The sequence below is a fragment of the Lissotriton helveticus genome, chromosome 3_1, assembly GCF_964261635.1.
Source record: "Lissotriton helveticus chromosome 3_1, aLisHel1.1, whole genome shotgun sequence".
Lineage (NCBI taxonomy): Eukaryota > Metazoa > Chordata > Amphibia > Caudata > Salamandridae > Lissotriton > Lissotriton helveticus.
Genome location: NC_136061.1, coordinates 447,626,175 through 447,653,332, shown reverse-complemented (window position 1 = coordinate 447,653,332; position 27,158 = coordinate 447,626,175). Strand labels below are relative to the sequence as shown.

The window sequence follows — 27,158 nt, the reverse complement described above, 5'->3', positions numbered from 1 at the left end:
CACGGATGCTGAGCGCCAAAATGGTTGCATACAGGTGATTTGTGATGATATTTCTATTCGCGACCAAGATGCAGTCACTTCCCCCATCCAAAAGACATTGTAACCCAATCCTAAGGCTATCCTAGGACACTTGCTGCCACTAATACACCAGGATCCCTCTGAGCCTGATAGTTCGAAATCGATAGCTAATAGCAAACAGGGAAAAGAGACTAAGCCTAAACATATTAAAGGTACGGCAAAAAGAAGTAATAGTAAGGCCAATGGACCGGCCATAAGTGAAAATAATAGAATATTAAGCCTAAAAACTGACCTAACTAAATACATTAACCAATCTATTGGGGCCATAGAGACAAGATTAATTAAGATAGAATCAGGATTAGAAACACAAGTTGGTAATCAAAATAGATATCTTACAGTGGAAGGAAAAACCATTAAAAAAGGAGAAGGTAGCGCTGGTGAAGCATCTAATCCCCATAGCCAGATTGTGGCAGTTAATTCTACTCCTTCTGGCGATAAGCCGAATAGGGGCGCCAAGATAAAAACAGTTGCAGGATATAGAAAGCCTCATGAAATTTCATCTACCAGAGGTCTGGCTAAGGGGTAAGAACCTGTAGAGAAAGGAAATGCTAGGGTTAAAAAAACAACAGGGTCGCTTGCAATCAAGAGAAGTGTGTCCCAATATACGATCACGCAATGATCCTTATGAACCTTCGTCAAAACATCATATCTTAAATCTACCTCCTGCCGTGTTACCATATACAGTTGTGTTGGCAAATGTCCCCCCGTCTCCAGAGGAGAAAAGGAAACGTGGCATACTTTGAGGAATAGGGCAATCCATTGCCTGGGGACCAGCGCAGGGCTAGTACCAGAAATGTTTTCAGCCTTTAAGATGATTAGATGGGTGGGGACCACTAGAAAATCCTATTGAGGTGATTGCTTAGTCCTCTCCCTGAGGTCGCCATCCCTGGTTCAAGAAATTTTCCCCCGAATAGGTGACAACAACATCGACACGGGAGACAGTATAAAGGATTTGCGCCCCTGATTTACTTTTATCAGTCATACTCTCAAAATCAGAACAGGGGTTTGTATTCCCCTTTACAGCCCTTTAATAAAACGACTCACAACGTAGAGGTGGTAAATAGATTTAGACCCCTCCAGTCCCTAGATGAGAACGTTTGACTCCTGGGTAGTGCTGACAATATCTGTGCAGATAGTGGCGTACATCGCAATGTCCGGGAGAATACGTTACCGACCCTTGCTGGGGAGCTTAACCCGGCCCAAAGTGAGATAATGGTTACAGGGGACAAGACAGTGGAATCCCCAGCAGTAGGAATTGGTGATGCAAGTAGATACAACGCTATAGAAGGGGCTAAGATGCTTGTACAGGTTCGGATTGATCATGTAGTTGATATTTCAAACGTACCAGGGAGAATTAGTTCCCTTTTCTGGAATATTGCCTGGCTGCAATCAAAAGTAAATAATACCATCTGGACCGACTTTATATATAGTTTTGATATTTTGTGTATCCAGGAGACATGGCTTTTGGATAAAATAGGTATAGATGGATATAAGACTTTTCACACACCAGCTGAACAGTCAGTACATGGGAGACATAACGGTGGGATCTGCGTATATATTTCAAATATGTTAGGTGAAAAAAAAAAAAATCGAAATTATAAAAACTACAATATATTATCAAATTGTAGCCATCGTTTTGAATTTAAATGTAGCAGTGAAGGTAGTTAATTTTTATAACATTGAAAGGGGACACATGGGTGACATTCTAAATTCACTCAGCGATGATTTAAGTGAAACAAAGGTCAAATGGTGTTGATGTGATTACTCTTTGGGGTGGTGATTTTAACGCTAGTATTTGTTCACATGCTGAATGTGGGCAGTGTGGTGTTCATGAGGAAGAAAAAGATCCTATGTTACATTTTGTGCATTCTGAGAGGGGGGAGAAGTTTAATGACTTAATGGCTCTACACGATCTGGGCTTTGCAAATATGTTGTGCTCCCCGCCTGTCAATTTCACTCATACATTTATTGGCAGGGGATTTTAATCATTAATTGATTTTATAATTGTACCCAATCGCTATGCAACATGGATTGACAGTTTTAAAATACATTCTAATGTTCTGAGATACCACTTACCCTTGAGCATTGATATAGTTATTCCTAAACAAGTTAATCATTGTAAAAATACTATAGCATGGATGCAAAAGATTGCCCAAGCTCGCCAAAATGCCCCTGCGATGGGGCAAGATAAACTGGGAGGAGGTCAATAAACGCATAGTTGTTAATACTTATGAACATATAGTAGCATGCTTACAAGATAGAATAGATTATTATGATACCTTGAGGGCATTTTCCTATACTACGCTAGAAATACAAAACTCTCTAAGAGCCCAAAACAAGGTTCCCCTGGCTCGGATTAATGGTTGACTCAATTTCGACTCAAAATGTACCAAAGCTTATACCCAATTGAAAGAAGCATTACATAAGACAGAGAGAAATCAAGAAGAAATTAATGGGTGTAGGAAGGCGTATAATTTAGCCTGAAAAAATTGGAAAAAAGAACTGAAAGACCAGGCATGGGATACACTCTCTGAAGCATTACTGAGGAAGGATTGCACTTCATTCTGGCAGGCAGTTAATGGCCCATTTCTTTCTAATAATGATGGTGCTGGGTCAAAATTGCAATAGACGAAAAAACATGTAGTGACTTTTTTTCAAATGTTAACAGTGTTAGGGGGATTGAAGAATTATCTACTGACGTGGAACGAATAGAACAGGACTGTGCGGTAGGCATTACCCCTTTTGAGTTATATACATCACTAGATGAAGTAACAGCGGCAATTAATGCTAGTAAAGGAGGCAAAGCCCCAGGGCCAGTTGGTATACTGATGGACTTATTTAAACCATCCCATCACTGTGGTCCTCGCTCCTGACTCGGGTTCTAGAGGTGTGCTGTGCGAGGTGCTTCATAAAGTCCTGGTCAGAATCGGTGATTATTCCTATTAATAGTTAAGGTAGCAGGCAGGATTGTGTTGAATAGACTACAAAAATGGGCTGAGGACAATAATATTTTAAGCACGGTACAATATGGTTTCAGACAGGGGTTAGGGATTATCGAACAGGTTTTAAATTTCACTATTTTAATGGGAAAGTATACTCAAGCCAAGGAGGGGAAACTGTATGTAGCATTTGTGGATCTTTCGGCCACATTTGACTGTATTATACATAATAGACTTTGGGAAATAATCTCAGATCTAAATGTTGACCCACTATTGGTGCAATTTTTGAGACCGATGTATACTGGGGCATCTGCTATGGTGAAGTATGGTTTGAAGGGCGAATGCACTGCGCCTTTCCCCATGGAGAGAGGAGTGAGGCAGGGCTGTGTCCTGGCCCCATTTTTGTTCTCCTTATATAGTAACGCCTTAGAGGAGGAACTGCTGGCCAGGACAAGAGATCCTCCACAGTATAAAAACAAGTTGATTGTGCCTGCTCTATGCGGATGACTTAGTGCTGATGGCGAGGACCAGAAAGGGTTTACAGAGTGCTCTTGCGTCATATATTGGTTTCATGGATGGTCGGGGGCTAAAACTCAATATTAAGAAAACCTTTGTAATGTCATGTGGGAAGGGAGGAAACAAATGTAAAAGTTTGGTACTGGGGAGTGACAGGATAGATGCAACATTCTCCTATTTAGATGTTTTATTGGAACACACTGGCTCCTGGCACCCGGCGGTCAAAAGTAGGTCTCTCCTTTTTAAGAGATCAATTGGGGCCGAGATTAATTTTGCAAAAAAACTGAGCAAAAGACCTCCGGGGATCCTTCTTAAGATTTACCAGGCTAAATGTAGAAGTATTGCGATGTATGGGTCAGGAGTCTGGGGTCACCATGATGTATCCCCAATACAAATTGTGGAAAATATATTCTTATGGTTAATTTTAGCAGCTCCGCAGATCCCCTATATTTCAGACATGATTAAAATGCAACCACTGCTATTATGGCACAGAGTCTGGACGTCCGCAAATACAGGGTTGAATAGGGAAATCATTGGAAACGCCATGAGTCTATGTTATGCAAATAAGATTACCTGGCTGAACTATATAAGAAGATTTTTAAAAGACTTGGATATACTTGATTATTATACTCATCCTGATACTATGAGCTCTATTTCCAGGAAGGACTCCAAATTGTTATACCTGACGCACTTAGAATTCTTAAGAGTTGTAAGAAAAGTACTGTAATTCAGCACCAGCTAACCTTGACAACTTTTAGTATACAACCATATTTGGCTTGGTGCACAGGAGGGTACAACAGGTATGTCCTTACCAGATTTAGGTTTGATAATTTTCATCGATTAGTGAGTTTCCCCTGGCAAATGACTGGTCTAGAGATTTATGCCAATGTCCATGTAATGAGATGTCTACCCAATCAACAATACATGTGATTTTATTTTGTAAACTTTATCACTATGAAAGAGTAACCTGGATTTACCAGTGTTGAAGAGAGGGGGGTGGAAGCCATGTCGTCCTGCTTTTTTATATTTACAAAATTGGAAAATGGTTACTGTGTGGGAATTATGGCTGGATTTCTGAAAAGCGTATTGAGTTAAAGGAAAAGTATAACTGCCTAAAATAGGAAGTTGGCCAAAATATATTATTTCTTCTATTTTCCTATAGATTGGCAGTATTGAGATCTCTGTATACTTGGAACTATTAGTATGTATATGTGTGAAAGTATTTTATTTTTTTAACTATGCTACTTTTATGATTTTTAATGTGAAAAATCAAATGAAGTATATTTGGATTAAATGAAGAGCAGTATGTATGTACAAAGACAAAGAAAGAGTGATAAGAATAAGTGATAAGTGATTTTAAGGGAGAATAGGCATATGTGGAAGGTCATAAGAAGGGTATTTTCAAATTGTCACGTCCTAAAGTAATCACTGATGTGAAGGGAAAGAAAGCATCGCTGAAAGAAAACAAAGCATTGCTGGAGGGAAAACGGTTGAACATGTGGAAATTAGTTAAGTGCCCAACTTGGAATGGAGACAGTCTAGACAAAATTGGAAAGTGTGTTAGAGTCTAAATGTTTCCCAGAATGCTTTACAAAGACACAGAGAGCCTCCCAAGCATTTGGAAGATTAAGTATGTACTTCAGTATCAAATGATAATCTGCTTTCCGCTATCAGTGAATATTATCTTTGTAATATTTCTTTCCATCTTCAAATGTTAACTAAGTGTGTGATCCTTGAGGTTAAAACAAAACTTATCTCGCCAATGCTTCCTGTATTATGCGTATTCTTCTAGGGGAGTATAGGCTCTCATGCCAGAGGCTGCTACCAGTCCTTTAAATGTCAATGGATGGTTCGGTACAACTATGAAATTAAGAATAGCGTGCAAAAGGATGTCCACGTGGTCAGTAGGCACACCACGTTCCCTGTCCCCAACTATGTCAACTCAATCAGAATGGGTGCTGTGAGCTAATGGGTCAGCAAGCACTCCAGTGTGCAAGTCAGCCGTTAGAGCGTCCAAATGAGTGGCAATAGGGTATTTCCTGAGAGCCAAATTGTCCTCCCTATATAGAGCTGTGCTCTCTGCCTGCCCCCAATAAAGGAATGAGCTCAGCTAGGCCACAGTGGGGGAAGGGGGGTACAGGAGGGGTGAAATATCAGAGATTTCTATCTGCAGGTAAATAGAAGTTTGGCCAAGATTAGCAGCGATCGCGTCAACCAACAGATTAAGTGTTTGCTTCGTCCTAAGATGTGTAGGTACTGTATGAATTAAGCACATAGGCAATTCTGTGGTTATATCTCCCCAACTGTGAATTAGTGCCTGTAGTAAAAACTGTCCTGGAGGAAGTCCATCCTCCTCCACCAGGGTGTCATAGGGTAAGAGTACCATCTGTAGAGATCACCCTTTGACTGGATGCCAGCGGCATCCCTGTCTGTTAGTTTCGCTCTGGTGGTGAATGTTTTACCACCTTTGCCCTAGCACTATTAATACTAGGCATAAGTATTGATAGCGCTAGGGCAAAGGGAGAAGTCTGACGTGTACTAGAAAGGCTCCGCCAATAACAGCGTTAGGCAAATTGCAATAATTTAGGTTGTGGCGGTGGGGGACGAGCACAAGGGATGAATGAGCGGCAATAAATCAAAGTGGCTCCAGGCTGGTATTGTAGATTAGCTGTATCTGAAAGTTGTGAAGCAGCGAGCCATCGTGCCACTCATTGCCGCTGGATATTATTGTTCAAAAGTTGGGCACTCCATGTTACACGACATCAGGACTTGTTCCAGATGAATTCCTGCATCACATCTTTGAATGATCGAAAAAAAGATGAATTGACAGAGGGGAAAGGTCGTGAAATAGTAAAGGAGACAGGAGAGCGCCACCATCTTAAGTAATGCCACATGACCGGTCACCAATAAAGGGAGCATTCTCTAGAAGGTTATCTAGGCTCTCAATGACGTAATCGCACGCCACAAACTGCCTTCATAGACGTCCTTTTTACTTGGTCACATCTAAAAGATCTGACTTATTATTCAATGCTCCATGCAGTTGAGAATCCAGGACCATAGGCTGAAGAATACCTGCATTGCTCACTTTTGAGTCAGATGTTTCTCTGAGAGAATCATGCCATTTAGATAGAAAATCTGTGAAGCACTGAAATTGATTTTGGGTTATGTTCTGTCTTAATGTTTTCTAATACCTCATCCCCCGTTTGGCAGACTCGGTCAGACGAGTCGGTCCATGTCGAATCGTAAACTTCGCAAGTCTGTCCCATCACATATCCTGGGAGACTAATACCTGGAGCTTCTTTAGGACTAGGGCAGCAGATGCGCAACCCAATACCACAGAGCATGGGAGTAACAGTCCAAATAGCATGCAATGTTTACGGACCGCAGTGCCAGGATTGTAGAACAAAACACGGTCTTTGGTAAGGGGTCCAGCCTCTTGGATTCCTTATCTGGTGGAGTGGTAGAATATATGCCAGGATTTACACGGGAGGTGGAGACATGGAACACCAAGCTATCTGGGGTAGGGTGTTATGAAGCTGGGGTCTCCTGTGGTGGGGAGGTCCTGTTCACAGGAGACCCTGTGCAGGGTTTGGATTAAGCCACCCACAAGTCATCCAGGAGAGCTTCAATGAATGGGAAAAGCAGTTCTAAGGGGGTCACAACTGGTTGACGCACCTCGTCAAGACGCTAATCTTGACTGCCACTAAGAGTAGGTTAAGGTCAGGACATCGGCTACCCCTCTCACCACCATAGCAAATGAAGCCCCTTTCCTACATAGCCACAGTGGGAGAAGAGAGCATGCCAGTATTTGGAGAGGTGTCCAGTCCGCTGACATCTGCAAATTCTTCACACCAGTCCATGTTGGGGGGGTCTAGGGGCTGGTATTCTTCAGGGTCCAGTGACCCTGCCCAACCCTCCTGAGTCGCAACCGATAAAAATAGGGCTTGGGCTCCGGCCTAGAAGGCATGTCTCCAAACTGAGTCAGATGGCGCCCGTTAAGCTCCTTGTCAGAGTCTGGGAAGGATGAGAAAGGGGACGGAGTCGAATGTCTACGTGGTACAACCGGCACTGGTCCGGATCCATCCAAGGGACCCGACTGGAGCCATAGGTGGAACTGCTGACTGAGAACCCGTCCTTGGAGGTGCACCAGCGGGAACTGCCGCTCAAATATGAGGTGCATAGCCACATAGAACTCTCTCGGGTTGGTGGGTGTCGCTCCGGCTACCGGAGACTCCGAGAGGAGGGGAGCCAGCCCTGGCTCAACTGCAGAGTGAGGCCTCGAATGATGATCCTCACGTATCTTTTAGTATGACTTTGTTGGACAGGGAGAAGTCTAAGACCTCTTTGACCTCTTACTCTGCTTGCGGGACTTACCAGAAGACGACTTGCAGTGCAATGAGAATCTTGGGTTCCGTGACCAATCCGGAGACTTTACTCTCGACCAAGGATGGAAACCGTCACGTCGTCTGGTTCTGCACTGACTGGCATGGAAAGAAAATGACTGCACCGGCATGCTGGATTGGCGTCTACATAGGCACCACGAACGTCATTTCTGGCGTGGACAACTCCGATGACACCATACAGAGCTGAACAACGTCACCTACTGCTTACAGGGGTACTGGTCACTAAATATTTCCAGATCCAATATGGCGTACTTTATGGTTTAAAGACTGCTGTAGAAGTGCATGTGCTTGTATCCCTCTACAATTCGCCCTTCACTTGAAATTACAACTAAAGTAATATACAAAAAACAGAAAAAAAAATTGGTAACAACCATAAGAAAAATAGTTCTTTAATACATATTTATCACAGTACACGGTTGAATTCTAACGCTGAGATTACAGAATATCAAACAATGAATTTAATTTAGGCTTCGTTCTGCTTACCAATGTTACTATTGCGCACTCAGCGGTCAGCTGAGCTGCACTAAACAATGTTCGTACAAAACGGTAGATGTGCTTGTGGTCGGGGTCATTTTTGAAGTAATCCTCAGGAACGCCTTCTCGCTGAAAAATAAAGAATTTAGTGTAATTAAATAGAGAAAATGTATATTGCTTTTAAATAAAAATAAAAAAACTTCTTGGAAAACCCCCAAACGGTTGACAGCTAACTTGTGAAGACAATCAGAATTCATTCTGTTCTTTATTTGTATAAATAATAATAAAGAAATCAAAAGAGATTGGGGTGCCAAATTTGTGTTAAAAAGAGGAGCTTGAAGTTTTCATTAGTCATAATTGTGCAGGGCAATTTTGGTTATCATTCACTATTCACAAGCAAACTCGTCTTTGACTTAGTACCATAAAACCAAATCCTTTAATCATCAAAATCACAGGGGAGATTAACAATTGAGCAAAGCATGTTTCAGAAAACCATCACTGCAATCTGATTTTTAACAAACTAGTGGTGCCCGTATGAATGACAGATGATGACTGGGGAGGTTGTGTGTATTCAAACCAGAAGTTAACCAACACGTTGAAGTATACACATGCAATTTATTTAGAATGCAATAACTGAAGGCTTACCAGGCAAACCTATCCACGGCCAGACCATTTCTTTTTGAGATTCTTAATTCAGTTATTATAGGAAAGAAGGACCAGTGGGGCCCGATTGAAGGAGACAGAATACTGCTTTTTCGTATAAACTTAATAAAGCAGGGTCCAGATTTATTAGTGTAATCTACTGACATCTGCAGAAAGGACTCAGGCTAATTTTTAAAGGGGAATCATGAATGACCAAGTAGAAGCTCAGTCTTTATGTTTAGAGCTAAATCCATTACACAACCAAATGGCAAGACCAGTACTTCATTATGAGGGTCAAAGGCACGAAAGCAGGTTTACAAATACAGACTGAAAGGGGTTATTCTGCATATTGTATCAGCAAAGTTCCTTCCTAACTTTTAACTGCTGCAAAAAAAGTTAGTTTCATTAGGATGGCCAATTGTAGTTATGATTACAACACACGATTAAATAAGACTACTGATCTCCTTGATGAAAAGGGCAGCAGGCTCATATGGCTTCTTTTCTTGAACTCCTCATATTATAATTCTTTGTCCAGTAGTGAAAATAGCGCAAGGTTTGGGCTTTTACACTTCATAAGTCACCGCCAACTAATAATTCAGAAAAGTGGCGAACTACTCTAACCACTGAAAACTATAAACACAGTTCAGATTATTATTTCCTTAAAAAAAGATGCTTAAGATTGAATGTTTGCACTTCACAAATTCACAAATAAATTACTGGGTAGGTAGGCATCCCTTTGTAGAATAGTTTCTATGGCTGGTTACATTTGCCATCTAATGTCTTAGAAAGGTCTGAATGTGGTCTACTTCAGGTAGGTGGAAACTGCTCAATAACAGAAAATCATGGCCAAAGCGGTCTATGATGGTGGAGAAGCCAAACCCTTCCCAATGTAAACCCACAGCATCACACTAGGCCCCCCAGAAAGGTTGTGGTATGCTGAGTTTAATACAGGCTTAAGAGACCGAGGAGAGGCTTCGCTCAATCAACAACAAGAAAGTACAGGCATAAACATCCATCCTCAAGTGGTGACTGCATGAAGGTATATTCACCAGCAAATAGCGAGTACAGGAGCAAGCCTTTACAGACTCCTGGTGAACACAGATGCTCTGTACAGCAACATGCCAATTTTTGTTACAATTTATCATTACAAATGGGTGTATGGGGATATCAATTATAACCTTTCATCGATGACAATTTCAATCCTGTAACAAAAGTTGAGAAAAGTGACTGAGATGTTGGAGTATGCTGCAGCTGTGCACTCCACAATCTTCCAGATTTCTGTAAATTGGCTTTGTTCAGCAGCTGGTCTAGTGCGGTTTATACTTTATTAGATCAATGTCCTTTTTTTGTTTTCACTGATCCATGGACAGTCGAATTGAGGAGAACAGATTCCCCCAGCTGTCCTGCTCATCTCACCTAAAACAGGCCCTTTAAACTTATACGTAACAGAGTGGGGGGAGTAGCAAGATTCAATAATAAAGTGGATGTCTTCAGGAAAGAAATGAAAAGCGAAAGTGGCAGCATCTGAGTAAAGCTCCAGGACAAAGTACAAGTGCTAAAAAGCAATACAAATTGCAATAACTATGATGAAGAACAATAGGCTGTACTTAATGAAACAAAATATTATCCCAAACAGAAAACCGCTACAATAAGGAAGATATGCAGATGCTTTCCAAATATCAAACTACATGCAAGACAAAAAATCTGAAACTAACAGTTGGATAATAAACATAAAATAAACTATTTCCGATAGCGAGCCAAGTCAATTACTCTAGAAGGCTCTGAAATCAACTAAGGCTGTGCCACAAAAAGTTAATTTTAAATATTTCTCTCCACATACGGGGGATTTGTAATTATTTACAATGTGGCAAACATATGATAACGCCTCAAAAGAAAACCTTCCAATCAGCAAGAATGTAGTTCTGAAGACACTCACCGTTAGAGGGTGTAATTTTTCATCAAATATTTCCAGTGATTTTTCAGAGTCCCTACAAAATAAAGCACACAGATCACAAATTTTAAAAGGTTTTCAGTGTATTATCAATTGCATTTATTTGTAACATTAACTCCCCTAAGAACAAGTTACTTACCTTCAATAACGCAGATTCCTTACCTTTGCATTTCCCAGGCCTCAGGCTGGATCTGGAAACTGTTGCTCGAGCAATACGCCTTGCGCACGCCGTCTGGTGGCTCAATTTGGCTCCCCGTAACGCCGTCAGAGAAGGTTATGATGTCACCCAGACGCCCGGATGGGATATCAGTACTTTTTGTTTTTTCTACATCAGAAGCACAGAGCCACAAAGTAACTGACGTAAACATATGCAAACTAGGGCTCTGAAAAATGGAGTACGACTAGACTTAACAAAATCAGTTCGCAAAGCGGGGAGACATGGGTGGACCTGTAAGGAATCTGCAGCTAGATATTGTCTACCAGACAATGCGTAACCACAGGTGAGTAACTTGTTCATATGACAGGCTTCTAGCTGCAGATTCCTTACCTTTGAATTAGATACCCAAGCCATACTCTCCGGGCGGTGGGTAGCGGACCAATTCCTCACAATAGGAAGTCATACAGGACCGAACAAACAAAATGCCCATCCCTGTGGACCGGAATGTCCAGACAGTAGTGCTTGGCAAATGTGTGCAAAGATGCCCACGTTACTGCCTGACAGATGTCCAGGACTGGGACACCCCGAGCCAAGGCCATAGTCGCAGCCTTTGTCCTGGTGGAATGGGCCCTTACTACATCAGGGGGCTGCTTCTTAGCCAGGGCATAGCAGATCTTAATGCAGAGAAAAACATAGAGAGAGATGGTCATTTTCTGCACTGCCCGACCTTCATACCTCCCACGTACCCCACAGAGAGGTGGTTGCCACCCGGAACTCTTTTGTGCTGTTAAGGAAGAACAGCAATGCACTTTTTGGGTCCAGACGGTGGAGATGCTGCTCTTCATTAGAGGGATGCGGGGGTGAAAAGAGGATGGGCAGTGTAATAGACTGACCCAGAAGGAATGGGGTCATCACCTTCGGCAAAAATGAAGCACCACTTTGTCTGGAGAAGACATCATGTAGGGGCATACAAGATAGTGCCTGCAACTCACTCACTCTCCGGGCAGATGTTATCGCCACAAGAAAGGCCGTCTTGATCGTAAGCAGCCAAAGAGGACAACTGTGCAGAGGCTCGAAAGGAGCACACACAAGAAAAGTGAGGACCATAGTAATGTCCCACTGCAGCATAACAAAGGGTGTGAATGGCTTCAAAAACCTATTTACAATTTGAGACCTAAAGAGAGAGGGGTGGTCTGGCAACCGCAACACAAGCGGCTAGAGCAGAAAGATAACCCTTAAGAGTACCCAAAGCAGAGCCACGCTGGGTAAGGGTTAGAATGAATAGGACAACAGTGGAAAGAGAAGCACAAAATGGGTCAATAGACCTTTCTGTACACTAAAATATAAACTTCTGGCAATGGTAGGCATATACCGTCTTAGTCTGGTCGCCAAAATAACTTTGCATACTTCAGGATGAAGGTCAGAAGCCATCAACTGCCAAAGCTCAATCTCCACATGTGGAGGCGAAGAGTTGACAGGTTCGGGTGAGGAACCTCCCCTTGCTGCTGCGACAGACAGAAGATCCTCCTGAAGGGGCAGCCTGATTGGAGGATCAATGCTCATTTTCAGAAGCTCTGGATACCAGACTCTCCTCGCCCATTCTGGAGCCCCAAGAATGACTTGGGTCCGGTCGATCCGGATTTTCTCCGGAACCCTGGGCAGGAGTGGTATGAGCGGAAAGGCGTACAGCAGACCTTGGCTCCACTCACAATGAAAGGAGTCACCGAGCGATAGCTGCCTTGAAAACTCCAGCGCGCAGTATTGCAGACACTGCGTGTTCTCTGAGGAGGCTGCATTTGGGGGTTGGAATGTGAACTTCTGAGGTATAAATTACTCTGTGAGAAAAGAACAGCTGCTGGTTATTTTTTCCTTGCAATTTTTGGACGTGACACGCTGTCAGTCAAAACTCTGACCTTCCCTGAACTGAACTTTCCTAAATTTTCCTTGCACTTAATTAGCTGGTGATGTTGTACCTTTTCGGCCGAAGGGATGGCCATTCAGACTATTCCATGCTGTGCATTAGCTAATTGATCTTAGGTTCGTATAAAACCTCGAATTGCATACTGAAATTGCAATGCGATATCCTTTTCTTTCTATCTCTTTTCCCTCATTGCCAGCTATTGATTTATGATGTTTTTGTGTGCCCTGCACTGTGCTTTAGTGTGATACTACTTGTACTACATTTGAATATAACCAGAGAACTAGTAATTCTAATACTTTTTGTGCACTGACCATTCATTTTGAAGTTTAGATAAAAGTATCTTGATAAATATTCTGAGTTTGTCTTTACGGACGAGAAATATTTAACAATGATACGATTTGTTGATTATTGCTGTTAGTTAGGCATTTTCTTCATTACAGGTCCTCATTAAGGAAATATCCATCTCAAATTATCGGAGTCCCTATTAGCTCTTACAAAGTCCTTTCGGAGGACCTCAGTTTTGTAAATGGTTGTAGAGTTTCTATGAGCCCAAACTCTTGGTTTAGTAAATGATCATATAGTTTGATTCATGGTATATTGAATATTTGTGAATGATTATAAAATGTACACAGCTTCCGCTGGAACACAGGTGTTGAGTGCGACCCACTCCACTCTGTCCATTACCAGACAATGCCTAGACGACAAAATCACTGCCCAAACAAGAGATCATAACGGCTAGAACGGCCCAGCACCATAAAGGTGTAGCCATCAATTAAAAGTACCAACCAAATGACCTGACACCATCGACATCTCCCAATATTCAACCACCGCACAACTAGAAACAAACAAAAGGGGAAATTTTAAGGAACACTATCCTTTCCACACAGGACAGTAGGTCCCGTAATACGCTAATTGCTTTCAGTAACTGAACACTCCCCCTAGGCATTTCTCAGCATCCACTCCCATAGCTCTAAACAGTCATAAATACCTCCCTCCAACATGTTATAAATTTAAAGTAAAGACTGTTGGGAACAAACCAAATTATGGGCATCTCATCTTTACTAAATGCCACCTCATGAAGGTGATTAGGTTCCTCAGCCACTAATGGCAGCATAATCTCGATTTTGTTTCCCACACTACACATTTGACAGCACCGGGTGCAACAAAATAACAGCCTCATACCCCCATAACTACCCACTCATGTCTGTGGCACATTACGAGAAGTCTTTCCGCATTCATGATCACCAAGTTCAAATCCTGAGAGTGATCAACGTCTGGATTTTATTTTCAATGCCTACAACTTCAATCGCCTTCTCAACCACAGTAGTAACTCCATGCTGATGTAAATGTCCTATAACAATACAAAAACACACTCTCACAGAACATGGACAATATGCCTAGAGTTTCACCATTATGACATGTATGTAATCTACTCACTTGAAGGACAGAGAACAGAGGGTGGCCTAGATTAAACCATGAAACCAGGCTCAACCAGTGAAAAGGTACCACACAGATCATAAGACAAAGCAACATGTTAATACCCTCATTCACTGATAGTAACACATTATGCACCACTGTCATTCTCTTTCACGCTGCATACGTCTCCATACCATTTTCATTCACTTTTGCCTCGATTCTGCCTGCAGATCTGAGCAAGATGAGCGGGACAGACTGTGCCCTTTGTACCATTCAAATATTTCCGGTCCTCCCGTCCTACATACTCTCTCTTTGATATCCCAATTTGTACTTTCTCGCTGTCTACGACAATCAATTGGACTATCTAATAAATTACTTTGTTTACATCCTTTACTCTTCCTTTTATTATTCGCAGAAACCAACTTTCCAATTGACTATTAATTCACCTGATTTTTCTCCATTTCTCCTCATAGGCAGTATTTCAAGCTTGAAGCAATTTGTTATATATATATATATCTCTCAAGTGCCCCCATCATTAACCGGTCCACCAAGTTTCATCTAAAAAGAGAGCAAATTCACAATTGGCAGATCTGAAAGCAGTGACGTTCAACAACAGTTCCTTCTTCACCCTGGTGCCTTGAGTGAAAATAGAGAAGCCTTTGCATGATCAAAACAACGAAATAAATAGCCCTTTCCAGTACAGCTGGCCATATCCATTTATAAACTACTATACTGCAAGTACTTCTCAAAAAGATGGTTAGTCAAAGGATTATAGGTCTGTTACACAAACTTCTTCTCACTGACTCCCAAAGCAATAACATTCCAATGGGTTGCAACGTAAAACAAAGAACTAATAATAGATAATTGTCAGTGCTGCTGTTCTGAAGCACTGACATTGCTCCTGTTTTGAAGCAACTAAAAAGTACCACCTCAAAGGACTTAAGTTTAAATAGTTACTACTAGATAAGGAAATATCACAGATCACAACAGACATATCTCAAAAATGTTGCCAGCAGAAAACACTTACAATTGCTTATTCAAGTAAATGTGTGCTACAAAAACATCACTTGAGCAGGACTCTTCTTGATCTGATGACACCAGAGGGTAAATGAAGAGTGAATGTTTTAAAATCGATCATTTAAACAATCTTTTATAACTCCAAGTTGAAGGTCTCAAACTAAACAGGATAGCTCCTTAACAAAACATTCTAGTAGCTGGTGTGCTTAGAGTATGGGTTTTTACCAGTGGTACCAGTATCAATGTCGTCTTAGCAGTCGCAATTGCTTGGATTTCTCAAGAGTTTTAGCTTTAGTCGCTTAACCGCGGCGGTGGGTGGGACCGCATCGGCCAACAGACGTGCGCAGGACTAGAGATAGTGCACGCGATGGCCTTTGGCCTACGGGCGCATGGAAGGGGTTAAAAGATCACTGAAGTTGCCCTGTTTTGTGCCTGAAGCTGTACACCCCGAAACCGGTCCCAGGATGCTTGTTTTCCGGATCAGGGAAGACTTGGATTGGCAGTTCGGGCTGGGCTGTTCCCATGAGGAACATTCCGATGAGGAACAGGATCAAGACTGACATGCATATGGATGAGTCTGAACTGGGGTGGCGAAGTGAGCTAAAGAACAATGGGTTCAACCCAGATCTGTGACAGGGGGTGAGCGTCTGAGAAGTGTCAGCACTCCGTCCATCTCCTTGTGTTTGCTTTGAAGCTGTACAAGAGCATGTTGATGTCTAGCACTCCTACAGTTCAAAGGAACTCAGATGTGTTGCCCTGATTTTGGTCAAAAGTAGGGAAAGAAAGGTTACTGATCGGTAAAGCTAGTTCTCTTATAGGCCAATACTAATCAAAGTTCTAACCACTGAACTGTCCTTCCCACGTGCAGGATCCTAGAGTGCTTTACCAATTTTTTTTTAAAACATTGTACATAAACACATGCACAAGGCATTTCATTAAAAAGGTGTGCGCAAATAGAAAAAATACAGTCTCTGAATATGGTTGAAGGGTTAAAAATGGTCAAAATGTATTATTTTTCACTTTAAAAAACATCAAATTAAACCATTTATCCGTACATTAGCAAAATGTGATTAGACACATTTTGCAAACCATTTATAATGAAGGGCAATGTTAGGCTGTAAGACATCCAGATCCCAGTTATCTCAAGCTTGCTGTAAGACATGTGTTCTGTCATGTCCCAAGGGTGACAGGCACAGTGACTGAAATTATCAATCAATCAATCAATACATTTATAGAGCGCACTACTCACCCGTAGGGTTTCAAGGCGCTAGGAGGGGGGGTGCCTTTACTGCTCGAACAGCCAGGTCTTGAGCTTCTTCCTGAAGGAGAGGTGGTCTTGGGTCAGGCGCAGGTCGATCGGGAGGGAGTTCCAGGTCTTGGCGGCCAGGTAGGAGAAGGACCTTCCTCCTGTTGTCGCTCTTTGGATGCGGGGGACGGCGGCGAGGGCGTGGCTGGTTGATCTGAGGTGGCGCTTGGGAGCGTAGAAGTTGATTCGGTTGTTGAGGTAGCTCGGGCCTTGGTCGTGTAGGGCTTTGTGTGCGTGGGTGAGGAGGCGGAAGGTGATTCTTTTGTTGACGGGGAGCCAGTGCAGGTCTCTCAGGTGTCCGGAGATGTGGCTGTTTCGTGGGATGTCGAGGATGAGTCTGGCTGAGGCGTTCTGGATCCGCTGGAGTCTCTTCTGGAGCTTGGCGGTGGTTCCGGCGTAGAGGGCGTTGCCGTAGTCCAGTCGGCTGGTGACGAGGGCCTGGGTGACAGTCTTCCTGGTCTCGGTGGGGATCCACCAGAAGATCTTCCGTAGCATGCGCAGGATGTTGAAGCACGACGAGGAGACGGCGTTGACTTGTCTGGTCATGGAGAGGGAGGAGTCCAGGATGAAGCCCAGGTTGCGTGCGTGGTCCGTTGGTTTGGGTGCGGTGCCCAGGGCGGGGGGCCACCAAGAGTCGTCCCAGGCGGAGGGCGAGGAGCCCAGGATGAGGACCTCCGTCTTGTCTGAGTTCAGTTTCAGGCGGCTGGTCGTCATCCACTTGGCTACATCTCTCATCCCTTCGTGCAGGTTGGCTCTGGCGGCGGCGGGGTCGTTGGTCAGGGAGAGGATCAGTTGGGTGTCGTCGGCGTAGGAGATTATGTTGAGGTTGTGTTGGTGTGCGATGGCCGCGAGGGGGCTCATGTAGACGTTGAAGAGGGTGGGACTCAGCGAGGATCCTTGAGGGACGCCGCAGATGACTTCGGTGGCCTCTGACTTGTACGGTGGTAGGCGGACTCTCTGTGTTCTTCCGTTGAGGAAGGAGGTGATCCATTCCAGTGCCTTCTCCTGGATTCCGATGTTGCCAAGGCGCTGCACTAGGGTGCGGTGGCAGACAGTGTCGAATGCCGCGGAGAGGTCCAGGAGGATGAGGTCCGCTGTTTCTCCGTTGTCCATCAGGGTTCGGATGTCATCGGTGGCAGCGATGAGGGCGGTCTCGGTGCTGTGGTTGGCTCGGAAGCCAGACTGTGAGGGGTCGAGGGATCCATTCGTCTCGAGGAAGGCGGCCAGCTGTTTGTTGACGGTCTTTTCGATGACTTTGGCTGGGAACGGGAGGAGCGAGATGGGACGGTAATTCTTGAGTTCGGTGGGGTCCGCTGTAGGTTTCTTGAGTAGAGCGCTGAGTTCGGCGTGCTTCCAGCTCTCAGGGAAGGTGGCGGTGTCGAAGGAGGTGTTGATAATGTCCCGCAGGTGGGGTGCGATAACAACGTCGGCCTTGTTGAAGACGTGGTGAGGGCAGGGGTCGGTCGGAGATCCGGAGTGGATGGAGTTCATCGTGCGGATGGTGTCTTCGGTGCTGATCGGAGTCCAGGCGCGGAGGGTGGTGGTGGGTGGCGTTGCTGCGGTTGTGGCGTGCGTCGGTTGGCTGCTGAAGCTGTTGTGTATGTCCGCGATCTTGTTGTGGAAGTAGGAGGCGAGGGAGTTGCAGAGGTCTTGCGATGGGGTGATGTCGTTGTTTCCGGCGTTGGGGTTGGAGAGCTCTTTCACGATGTTGAAGAGTTCCTTGCAGTTGTGTGCGTTGTTGTCCAGCCGGTCCTTGTATGCATTTTTCTTGGTGGCGCGGATCAGTTGGTGGTGTTTCCGGGTGGCGAGCTTGAGGGTGGTCATGTTGTCCATTGTTGGTTCCCTTCTCCATACTTTCTCGAGGGCTCGGCAGTTCTTCTTGGAGCTCTTGAGTTCGTCGGTGAACCATGGGGCTTTTCTGCTGCCGGGTCTGCTGGGCGGGGTCCTCAGAGGGGCGAGTTCGTCCGCGCAGTTGCTGATCCACTTCGTGAGGTTGTCGGCGGCCTGGCTGGGGTTAGTTGAGCCGGCCGGAGGGTGCTGGCTCAGGGAGGCGGCGAGCTGGTCGGCTGTGATCTTGTTCCAGCTTCTTCGGGCAACCTGTTGCTGGTGGTGGTGGATCGTCGTTTTTTTGAAGGTGAAGTGGACGCAGCTGTGGTCCGTCCAGTGGAGTCCTGTTGCGTGGCTGAAGGTGATGTCTTTGCTGGATGAGAAGACGGCGTCGAGTGTGTGTCCGGCGAGGTGGGTGAGGGTGGATACCAGCTGCTTGAGTCCGAGGTTGGCCAGGTTGTCGAGCAGGGTGCTGGTGTTGCGGTCGCTGTTGTTCTCCAGGTGGAAGTTGAGGTCCCCCAGGAGGATGTAGTCGGCGGAGGGGAGGGCGTGTGGGCTGATGAAGTCGGCGATGTCCTCGCTGAATCGTGTGCGTGGACCCGGGGGTCGGTAGATCAGGGTGCCTCTGAGGGTGGTCTTCGGGTCGGTGTGGATCTGGAAGTGCAGGTGTTCGGCGGTGGTTAGTGTGTCGTCGGTGTTGGTCGTGATGCGGATGGTGTCCCTGTGGATGATGGCGATGCCTCCTCCCATCTGGTTGGCGGTGCGGTCCCTCCGGGTGATCTTGTAGCCCTCTGGGATGGCGATGGCGATGTCGGGCACTGAGGAGGCGTTCATCCAGGTCTCCGTGAGGAAGGCGACGTCAGGGGCTGTGGTGTCGAGGAGGTTTCAAAGTTCGACGGCGTGTCTGTGGACGGAGCGGGTGTTGAGCAGGATGCACTTCAGGTTATGTTATGTTATGTTATGTTATTTATGTTTTTTATATAGCGCAACGGATACTCAAAAAGAGTGTCCCGGCGCTTTGAGTAAGGGGAACAGATTCCGAATAACATAACACAATTAAAAAAAGAAAAACACCACACACACAGAGAACAAAGAGGAGCGGCTAGGGCGGCCTACTGGGTAAACAGCCAGGTTTTCAGATCTCTCCTAAAGTCCGAGAGACTGGTCGCTCCCCGAAGTGAGAGTGGAAGCGAATTCCACATCTGTGGGGCCAGCAGACTGAAAGAGCGGCCGCCGGTTGTTGCTGGTGTTCGGCTTGGTGAGTGCTGGTGCAGGGTAGTTCCGGATGCAGGTGAATTTGCAGGCGTGGCAGCTGAAGGGTCCGTGGGTGTGCCTCGGGGTGGCTCGGTGGCATCCCGGGATGCCGCCGGTGTTGAGTGCGATGAGGTCGGCGGCGTTGTAGGTTCGTCGGGTCGGCTTCCGTCGGTGGGGGCCAGGGGTCCCGGCACTGGGCGCGGTCCAGGCGCGGACGGGCGCAGACGGGCTTACCTTTGGCGCGCCTTCGGCGCACAATCGGCGCGCCCGCTGCGCGTCAACGCTGCGCGTTCGCACGGTCGCCATATATGGCGAAGTGCGCGGGGGGGCGGGTACAGAAGGCAAAAGGGGCGGGGTTAGCGGCGGTGGCGGGAAGCGGGGAGGGGGGACGAAGGGGCTGGCGCAACAGGCAAAACAGAAGGAAAAATCACCAAATTACAGGGAGACAGGCAACAATAACAGCAAACAGTAATCACAGCAAAACGACGGGGGCAGGTCGCGGACCACGCTGCAAGAAGGCAGGGGGCGTGGCCACGCGGCGGAGCTCGGCTAGCGAGGCAGCAGGCAGGGAACACGCACACAGCAGCTGGTGGCCGTGCGTCGCGGGGGTGTCCTAGAGCTAGGTCACACTCACCTGCGTCGCACGGTCGCCATATATGGCCAAGTGCGCGGGGGGGCGGAGCAGCTGGGAGGCGGGAGCGGGGAGGGTACAGAAGGCAAAAGGGGCGGGGTTAGCGGCGGTGGCGGGGAGCGGGGAGGGGGGACGAAGGGGTTGGCGCAACAGGCAAAACAGAAGGAAAAATCACCAAATTACAGGGAGACAGGCAACAATAACAGCAAACAGTAATCACAGCAAAACGACGGGGGCAGGTCGCGGACCACGCTGCAAGAAGGCAGGGGGCGTGGCCACGCGGCGGAGCTCGGCTAGCGAGGCAGCAGGCAGGGAACACGCACACAGCAGCTGGTGGCCGTGCGGCGCGGGGGTGTCCTAGAGCTAGGTCACTTATGAGAATATGCAGCCATGCCGTTTTATGCATAATTATGGATTTGCCACATTTGCCCCATAATCCATCATCAGCTGCATAATCTTCAGATTTTAACAAAAATAAGGAATATGCTACTTACCAGTATGCATCTGTTCTTGGCATAGAGGGCTGCAGATTGGTACATTTATGAATAGATCGCCATCTGGTGTTGGGCTCGGATGATTGCACTTGTCTTTCTCTTGGAGAAGTCTTTTGTCGTCACAAGACCGATGACTCCTCCTTTGGGTGTTAGTGCGCATGGGCATCGGCTCCATCCTTAGATTGTTTTGCCATAGTAGGGTTAGATGGAGTAGTATAATAGAATACAGAAAGAGATGCCCATGTAAGTATCTAAATAAGATAATGTTGGAGCAGACACAGGTTTCCGGGGCGGCAGGGAGGGCATGTACCACTCTGCAGCCCTCTATGCCAAGAACAGATGCATACTGGTAAGTAGCATATTCCGTTCGAGGCATATGGGCTGCAGATGGTACATTTATGAGTAGATTATACAGCAGTTACCTCCCTAGCGGTGGTCATCAGTGTCTGTTGCAACAGTTTGAAATAAAGTTTTTAGTACAGCTTGGCCCAATCTGGCTTGTTGTGTTGCCTGCACATCAATACAGTAGTGTTTTGTGAAGGTATGTGGTGCAGACCAAGTTGCTGCTTTGCATATGTCATCTAGGGCCGTGTTTCCCAAACTGTGGTCCGCGGACCCCCAGGGGTCAGTGACACATTCCCAGGGGGTCCGCAAAAGGCAGTTTTAAAAGCACTCCAAAGTTCCTTGTCTTCTTAGCAGTTTTAGAGCAACAATAAAATTGTCAAAATAAAGCCAGTGATTAATGCACCTGCTGGAGAGATGAGTTGTGTCCAGTTGCAGCTTTGAGTTATCTAATGTAGCACAGAACAGAGGGTGCAAAGAATGTGTACCATGCATTTTAAAAAAACAGTGTTTTATGTGCATTGGTCAGTGGGTTGCTGCTTTTGTCACAGATTTTTTTGTTACTCTGCAGTTCATAAGTGACAATCGTAATCTAGCACAGTGACCTATAAACTGTCATCAAAGAGCTGCTTGCAAACTGCATGGTACAAGTTAGTAACTTATATTTTTTCCCAGTCTTTCATTATCCTGATGATGCTAAAAAGGGTTATATGGGCGGAAATAAATTTTTATTTTTTAAAGTCAATGCTAACCACTGGCTGATGTTCTGAATCCCAAGTTTGCGCTTCTCGGGATCAAGCACTCTTTAAAAATGCCTACTAGTATGAATGACGTGAATCCTACACATTGTAGTACCCTTTGCATTATATAACTTTCTATACACTGATTTACACGTATGATTCACTGTCTCTATATGTTTGTAATGTAAAGTGCTCCGACATCCTACAATGGTATGAGAGATACTGTAATACAAATGAAATACATGTGACAGAGAGGCTATGGAGAGATGAGAGGCACTGCTGAAGGATGATAATAAGGGAATCATTGAAGAACCCCAACAAAGAATGTCGTATCCTGGTGTATAGTAAGGTCTTCATTTACTATTCGTTAAAAGCCAATACAATTTAATATATAATGATATATGCGTTTTAGACTGCGCCAATGTTTCCTAAATTTCTTGGAGGGAGAGCCTCCTAAAGCCCCCTTTGTAGTTGTCAGGCTCACTCACTGCACTTGGTGTGCACCGTATGGCGACTGATCTGAAAACATTTGCCAGGGCTGCTTTGGGTTTCCAGTCTGGCCCTAGCAGGAGCAGGAGCCTTGTACTGCTATATAAAACCAACCATTTAAAAGTTAGTCACGGAGATGCAGCACCAACTTTCCCATTAAAATGCTTTGTTTTTTGCAAATTCTTTGAATATAAAATACTAAGGGGGATATTTACAACAGAAGTGGCAGAGCGTGCCGTTAGCCTCCTTGGCTTAACGACACGCTCCGCCACTTCGGAAACACCGGGCTGCACCATATTTACAAGAATATGGTGCAGCCCTGCATTTCCCCCTGTGCTGGTGCTACACTTAGCAGTGCAGCGCCAACGGGAAATCCTTGCACCATAGTGCAAGGGTTTGTGTATGCAGTGGAAGATTGTTTATGTGCAGGAAGGTCCCACTTCAATCTTGAAATTCCGTTTTGTCACTTCTATGTGTGCTGCTTAATGCAGCCCACATGGAAGTTACAAAATGGCATTTTTTTTAAAGATGTTTAAGTGCAGGAAGGGTCACCTTCCTGAACATAAACAACCCAAGGCGTTTTGCTTTGTCCATGTGTGCTGCACAAAGCAGCACACATTGAAAAAGCAAAAACGAAGAGAAATAAAGGATTTCTTCGCGTTTTGCCAAGTTAAGACCTGGTTTTCTCTGGCTTAATTTTGGCACTACCTCCTATTTATGCTGACCTTGTAAATAGGGGACAGCGTAAAAAATCAATGGGTGTTGCGGTGGAACGCCCACCGCAACACCCACTGCCCACCCCTTTCACGCTAGGCATTGTGTGACAGGGGACCTTATTTACAAGGCAGCGTTAGGCCATGTTAAGTGGCTTAGCGCTGCCTTGTAAATAAGGCAAAGCCTCTATCGCCACAGGAACGTTGCAAAAAGTGATGTTCCCATGGAGATAGGGGCTTCTAAAAATGCCCCTAAAATCCTTAGTAATTAGAGTAGTTGTTTTGTGTGCACGCGTGTTTATTTTTTCTGAATTACTGTTTTAATGCTTGAAATTTAAATCATTCAAATTGCTTGGGGGTCCCCGGCTTCCAGTGGTGACTCAGTGGGAATCCTCAAGAGTCAAAAGTTTGGGAACCACTGATCATGGGGAATGTTTCCTAAGAATGACATAGATGCCCCTAGTTTGCGTGTAGAATGAGCTCTAGGAGGAACAGTTAATGTTCTCTTTGCTTTTATGGAATATATTTGTATACATTTTACAATCCATCTGGCAAATGCCTGCTTTAGAGATAGGATTGCCTTTATGTGTTGGGGAAAACGCTACAAATAGTTGTTTGGTTTTCCTGAAATTTTGTGTTCTTTCTATGTAGTACAATATTGCCCTTTTGACATCTAATGTATGTTGGGCCCTTTCTGCTACCGTCTGTGGTTTTGGGAAAAAGACTGGTAGTTCCACTGGTTGATTGATGTGAAATGCTGAAATTACTTTAGGCAAGAACTTTGGGTTTGTTCTAAGAACCACTTTATTCTGGTGTAACTGTAGGAATGGTTCTTGTATTGTCAATGCCTGTAATTCACTCACTCTCCTGAGGGAGGTAATGGCTATAAGGAAGGCCAACTTCCACGTAAGGAATTGTATTTCACACCTATGCATAGGTTCGAAAGGTGGTCCCATTAGTCTGGTGAGTACTATGTTGAGATTCCAGACCGGGGAAGGTGGTAATCTTGGTGGAATGACTCTTTTGAGGCCTTCCATGAAGGCTTTAATTGCTGGCACTCTAAACAAGGATAGATGTTGGCTGTTTTGCAGGTACGCTGCTATAGCTGCAAGATGTACTCTAATGGATGTGTAAGCAAGGTTACATTGCTGTAAGTGTAGTAAGTAGCAAATAATATTTTTTGTTGATGCGTCCAGAGGGTTGATGTTGTTACTAGTACAGTATATAGCAAACCTTTTCCACTTTGCTGCATAGCATGCTCTGGTGGTGGGACGTCTTGCTTGCTTAATGATCTCCATACAGTTTGGAGGTAAATCGAAGTATCCAAATTCTAAGATCTCAGGAGCCAGATCGCTAGGTTCAGTTGTTTGGGATCTGGGTGCATTATTTCTCCATGGTTCTGTGTAAGGTGCATGGGTAAAATTCTTAATTTTTGGTGTGGCACCTGTGAGAGTTGCAGGAGCGTGGTGAACCATGGCTGTCGTGCCCACGTGGGTGCTACTAGTATCATGGTCATTGAGTGTTGTTGCAGTTTTCGAACCACTAATTGAATTAGTGGGAGAGGGGGAAAAGCGTATGCAAATTTGTTGAACCAATTTATCCATAACGCATTGCCCTGCGACAGGTGGTGTGGGTACCTGGATGCGAAGCTTTGGCATTTTGCGTTCTGATGAGTGGCAAAGAGATCTATCTCTGGTTGTCCCCATCTTTGGAAGAATGGTTGCAGTATTTGGTCGTGCAGTTCCCATTCGTGTATTTGTTCGGACTGTCTTCTTAAGATGTCTGCTATCTGATTTTGAACTCCTGGTAGGTGTTCGGCTAATAGATACATGTTTTGAGGAATGGCCCATTTCCAAATTTCCTGCGCTAGTCTGGATAGTTGGAGAGAGTACATCCCCCCCTGTTTTTGAATATAATACATTGCTGTCATGTTGTCTGTTCTGATCAGGACTGCTTTGTTGAGAATGTGCGTTTGAAAGGCTTTTAATGCTAGAAACACTGCTAGTAGTTCTAGATGATTGATAGGCAGTGTTTTTTCCTGTAGACTCCATCTTCCCTGTACTGTATATTTCTCCATATGCGCTCCCCATCCGGTGAGCGATGCATCCGCTGTTAGCATCACTTGTGGAATTGATTCCAGGAACGACCGCCCCTTGGAAATGTTTGTTATGTTCCACCACTTCAGAGAGCGGTGTGTGCGGTCGTCTACCAACACCAGATCTGTAATCTGCCCTTGAGCCTGATTCCACTGTGTTGCTAAGCATTCTTGCAGCGGATGCATTTGTAGTCTGGCATATGGTATTAGCAGTATGCAGGAGGACATCATCCCTAATAGCTGCATGAACACTCGCGCTGTTAGTGAGTGTTGTGGCTGAAATCTTTGAACCAATGTAAGCATTGTTTGAATCCTGACTGGATTGGGGTATACTTTGGCTTTGTCTGTGTCTATAGTAGCCCCTAGATATTGTTAAACCTTGTTTGGTTGCAGGTGGGATTTTGTGTAGTTCACCGTAAACCCTAGCTGGCGCAGCAACTGAATTGTCTTTTGTATGTTTTGAAGACATTCTTCTTGTGACTTGGCCTTTATTAGCCAGTCGTCCAAGTAAGGGAAGACATGTATTTGTTGTCTTCTTAGGTGAGCTGCAACCACTGCTAGGCATTTTGTGAGCACCCTTGGCCCTGTTGAGACCCCAAATGGAAGGACTTTGAATTGATAATGTTGTCCTTCATCAGGGTGTGAGCTGCTGGTGTTACCTTGCCGGTGCGTTACTGTTTTATCCTCATATTCTCCACTCCTACGATTATCTCTTTACACTGTTTGAGTCACTCCGTCTCGGCGTCTAGCGCCGAGACGCCTACGGGCATTTGGTCGCGCTGTATAAATCGTAAATTTGTCCCCATTGTTCTCTTTTTAGGAGGAGGAGTTTTGTCGTCCAACTGTTCATTCTTCCTCTTTTTAGGTAGTTTTGTCACCACCTTGCCAGTTTGTGGATCAATAAACAAAGTCTTTTGTTTTGGATCTGTTTGATGCTCCTGTGTCGGTACCGAAGTTTTTGGTTCCGAAAGGTGCTTTTGCTTCTGACTGTCAATTTGTGTTTTCGGCACCGAGAGTTTATTCGAATCCGATATTTTCGGTGTCGAGGAAGTCTTCGACGTCGAAGCATGTTTCGGTTTCGACATGGAATGTTTCGACTTCGAGCTTTCCTTTGTATGGAGCTTCGGTGTCGATGTCGAGGTGGGCCGTTTCTCGGATCCAACATGGTGGGAGGCCGAGTGTTTCGGTTTCGGTGCCGAGCCCGAAGGCGGGGCGTCGGAAACTTTTTTTCGGTTGTCTGACCGGGCTCGAAGGCGGGGTCGACACCGAGCGGGGTCGGATTTTTGGTAAAGGGACATCGTCACTCACGGTTTGATGAACGTCGATTTCTTCGACGTCAGACTCGTCCGCTTCCGACCCCGACTCGTCCTCATCTTCTTCTTCCTCTTTGGGGTGCTGGTCCTCGAACAGCTCCGGGATTGCCTCTGACTGCATTCTCGACGCCTCGTGTCTTCGGGCTCGACGGTTTCTAATCGTTGACTTGGAGGAGAATGCCGCGCAGGCTTCACATTCCCTGGATTCGTGCTCAGGGGATAAGCAGAGGTTGCACACCTCGTGTAGGTCCTTGTGTGGGAACTTAGCACCACACTTTGGACATTTTTTGAATGGAGTCCTTTCCATGGACTTTGGGCTGGACTACGTCGAGATAGGCCTCCCGGTCTTTTCGACGTAGAAGCTGGAAATCTTGTTGTTGACGTCGAAGCGCGTCGAAATGGAAATGTACTCACGCTCGATAACAATACCGTCGAATTGG

The 27,158-nt window shown here is 45.3% G+C and overlaps 1 protein-coding gene across 1 annotated transcript in view; it reads right to left on the bottom strand.

Annotated features, from left to right (window-relative positions):
• Positions 1–27,158, bottom strand: part of CCNYL1 (cyclin Y like 1) — a 367,648-nt gene that overhangs the window by 123,151 nt on the left and 217,339 nt on the right. Inside the window, exons 6-7 of the mRNA XM_078680323.1 lie at positions 10,989–11,040; positions 8,420–8,539 (exon numbers count right to left, since the gene is read on the bottom strand). Coding sequence (XP_078536449.1) covers positions 8,420–8,539; positions 10,989–11,040 — 172 coding nt within the window. The remainder of the gene's footprint in view (positions 1–8,419; positions 8,540–10,988; positions 11,041–27,158) is intronic.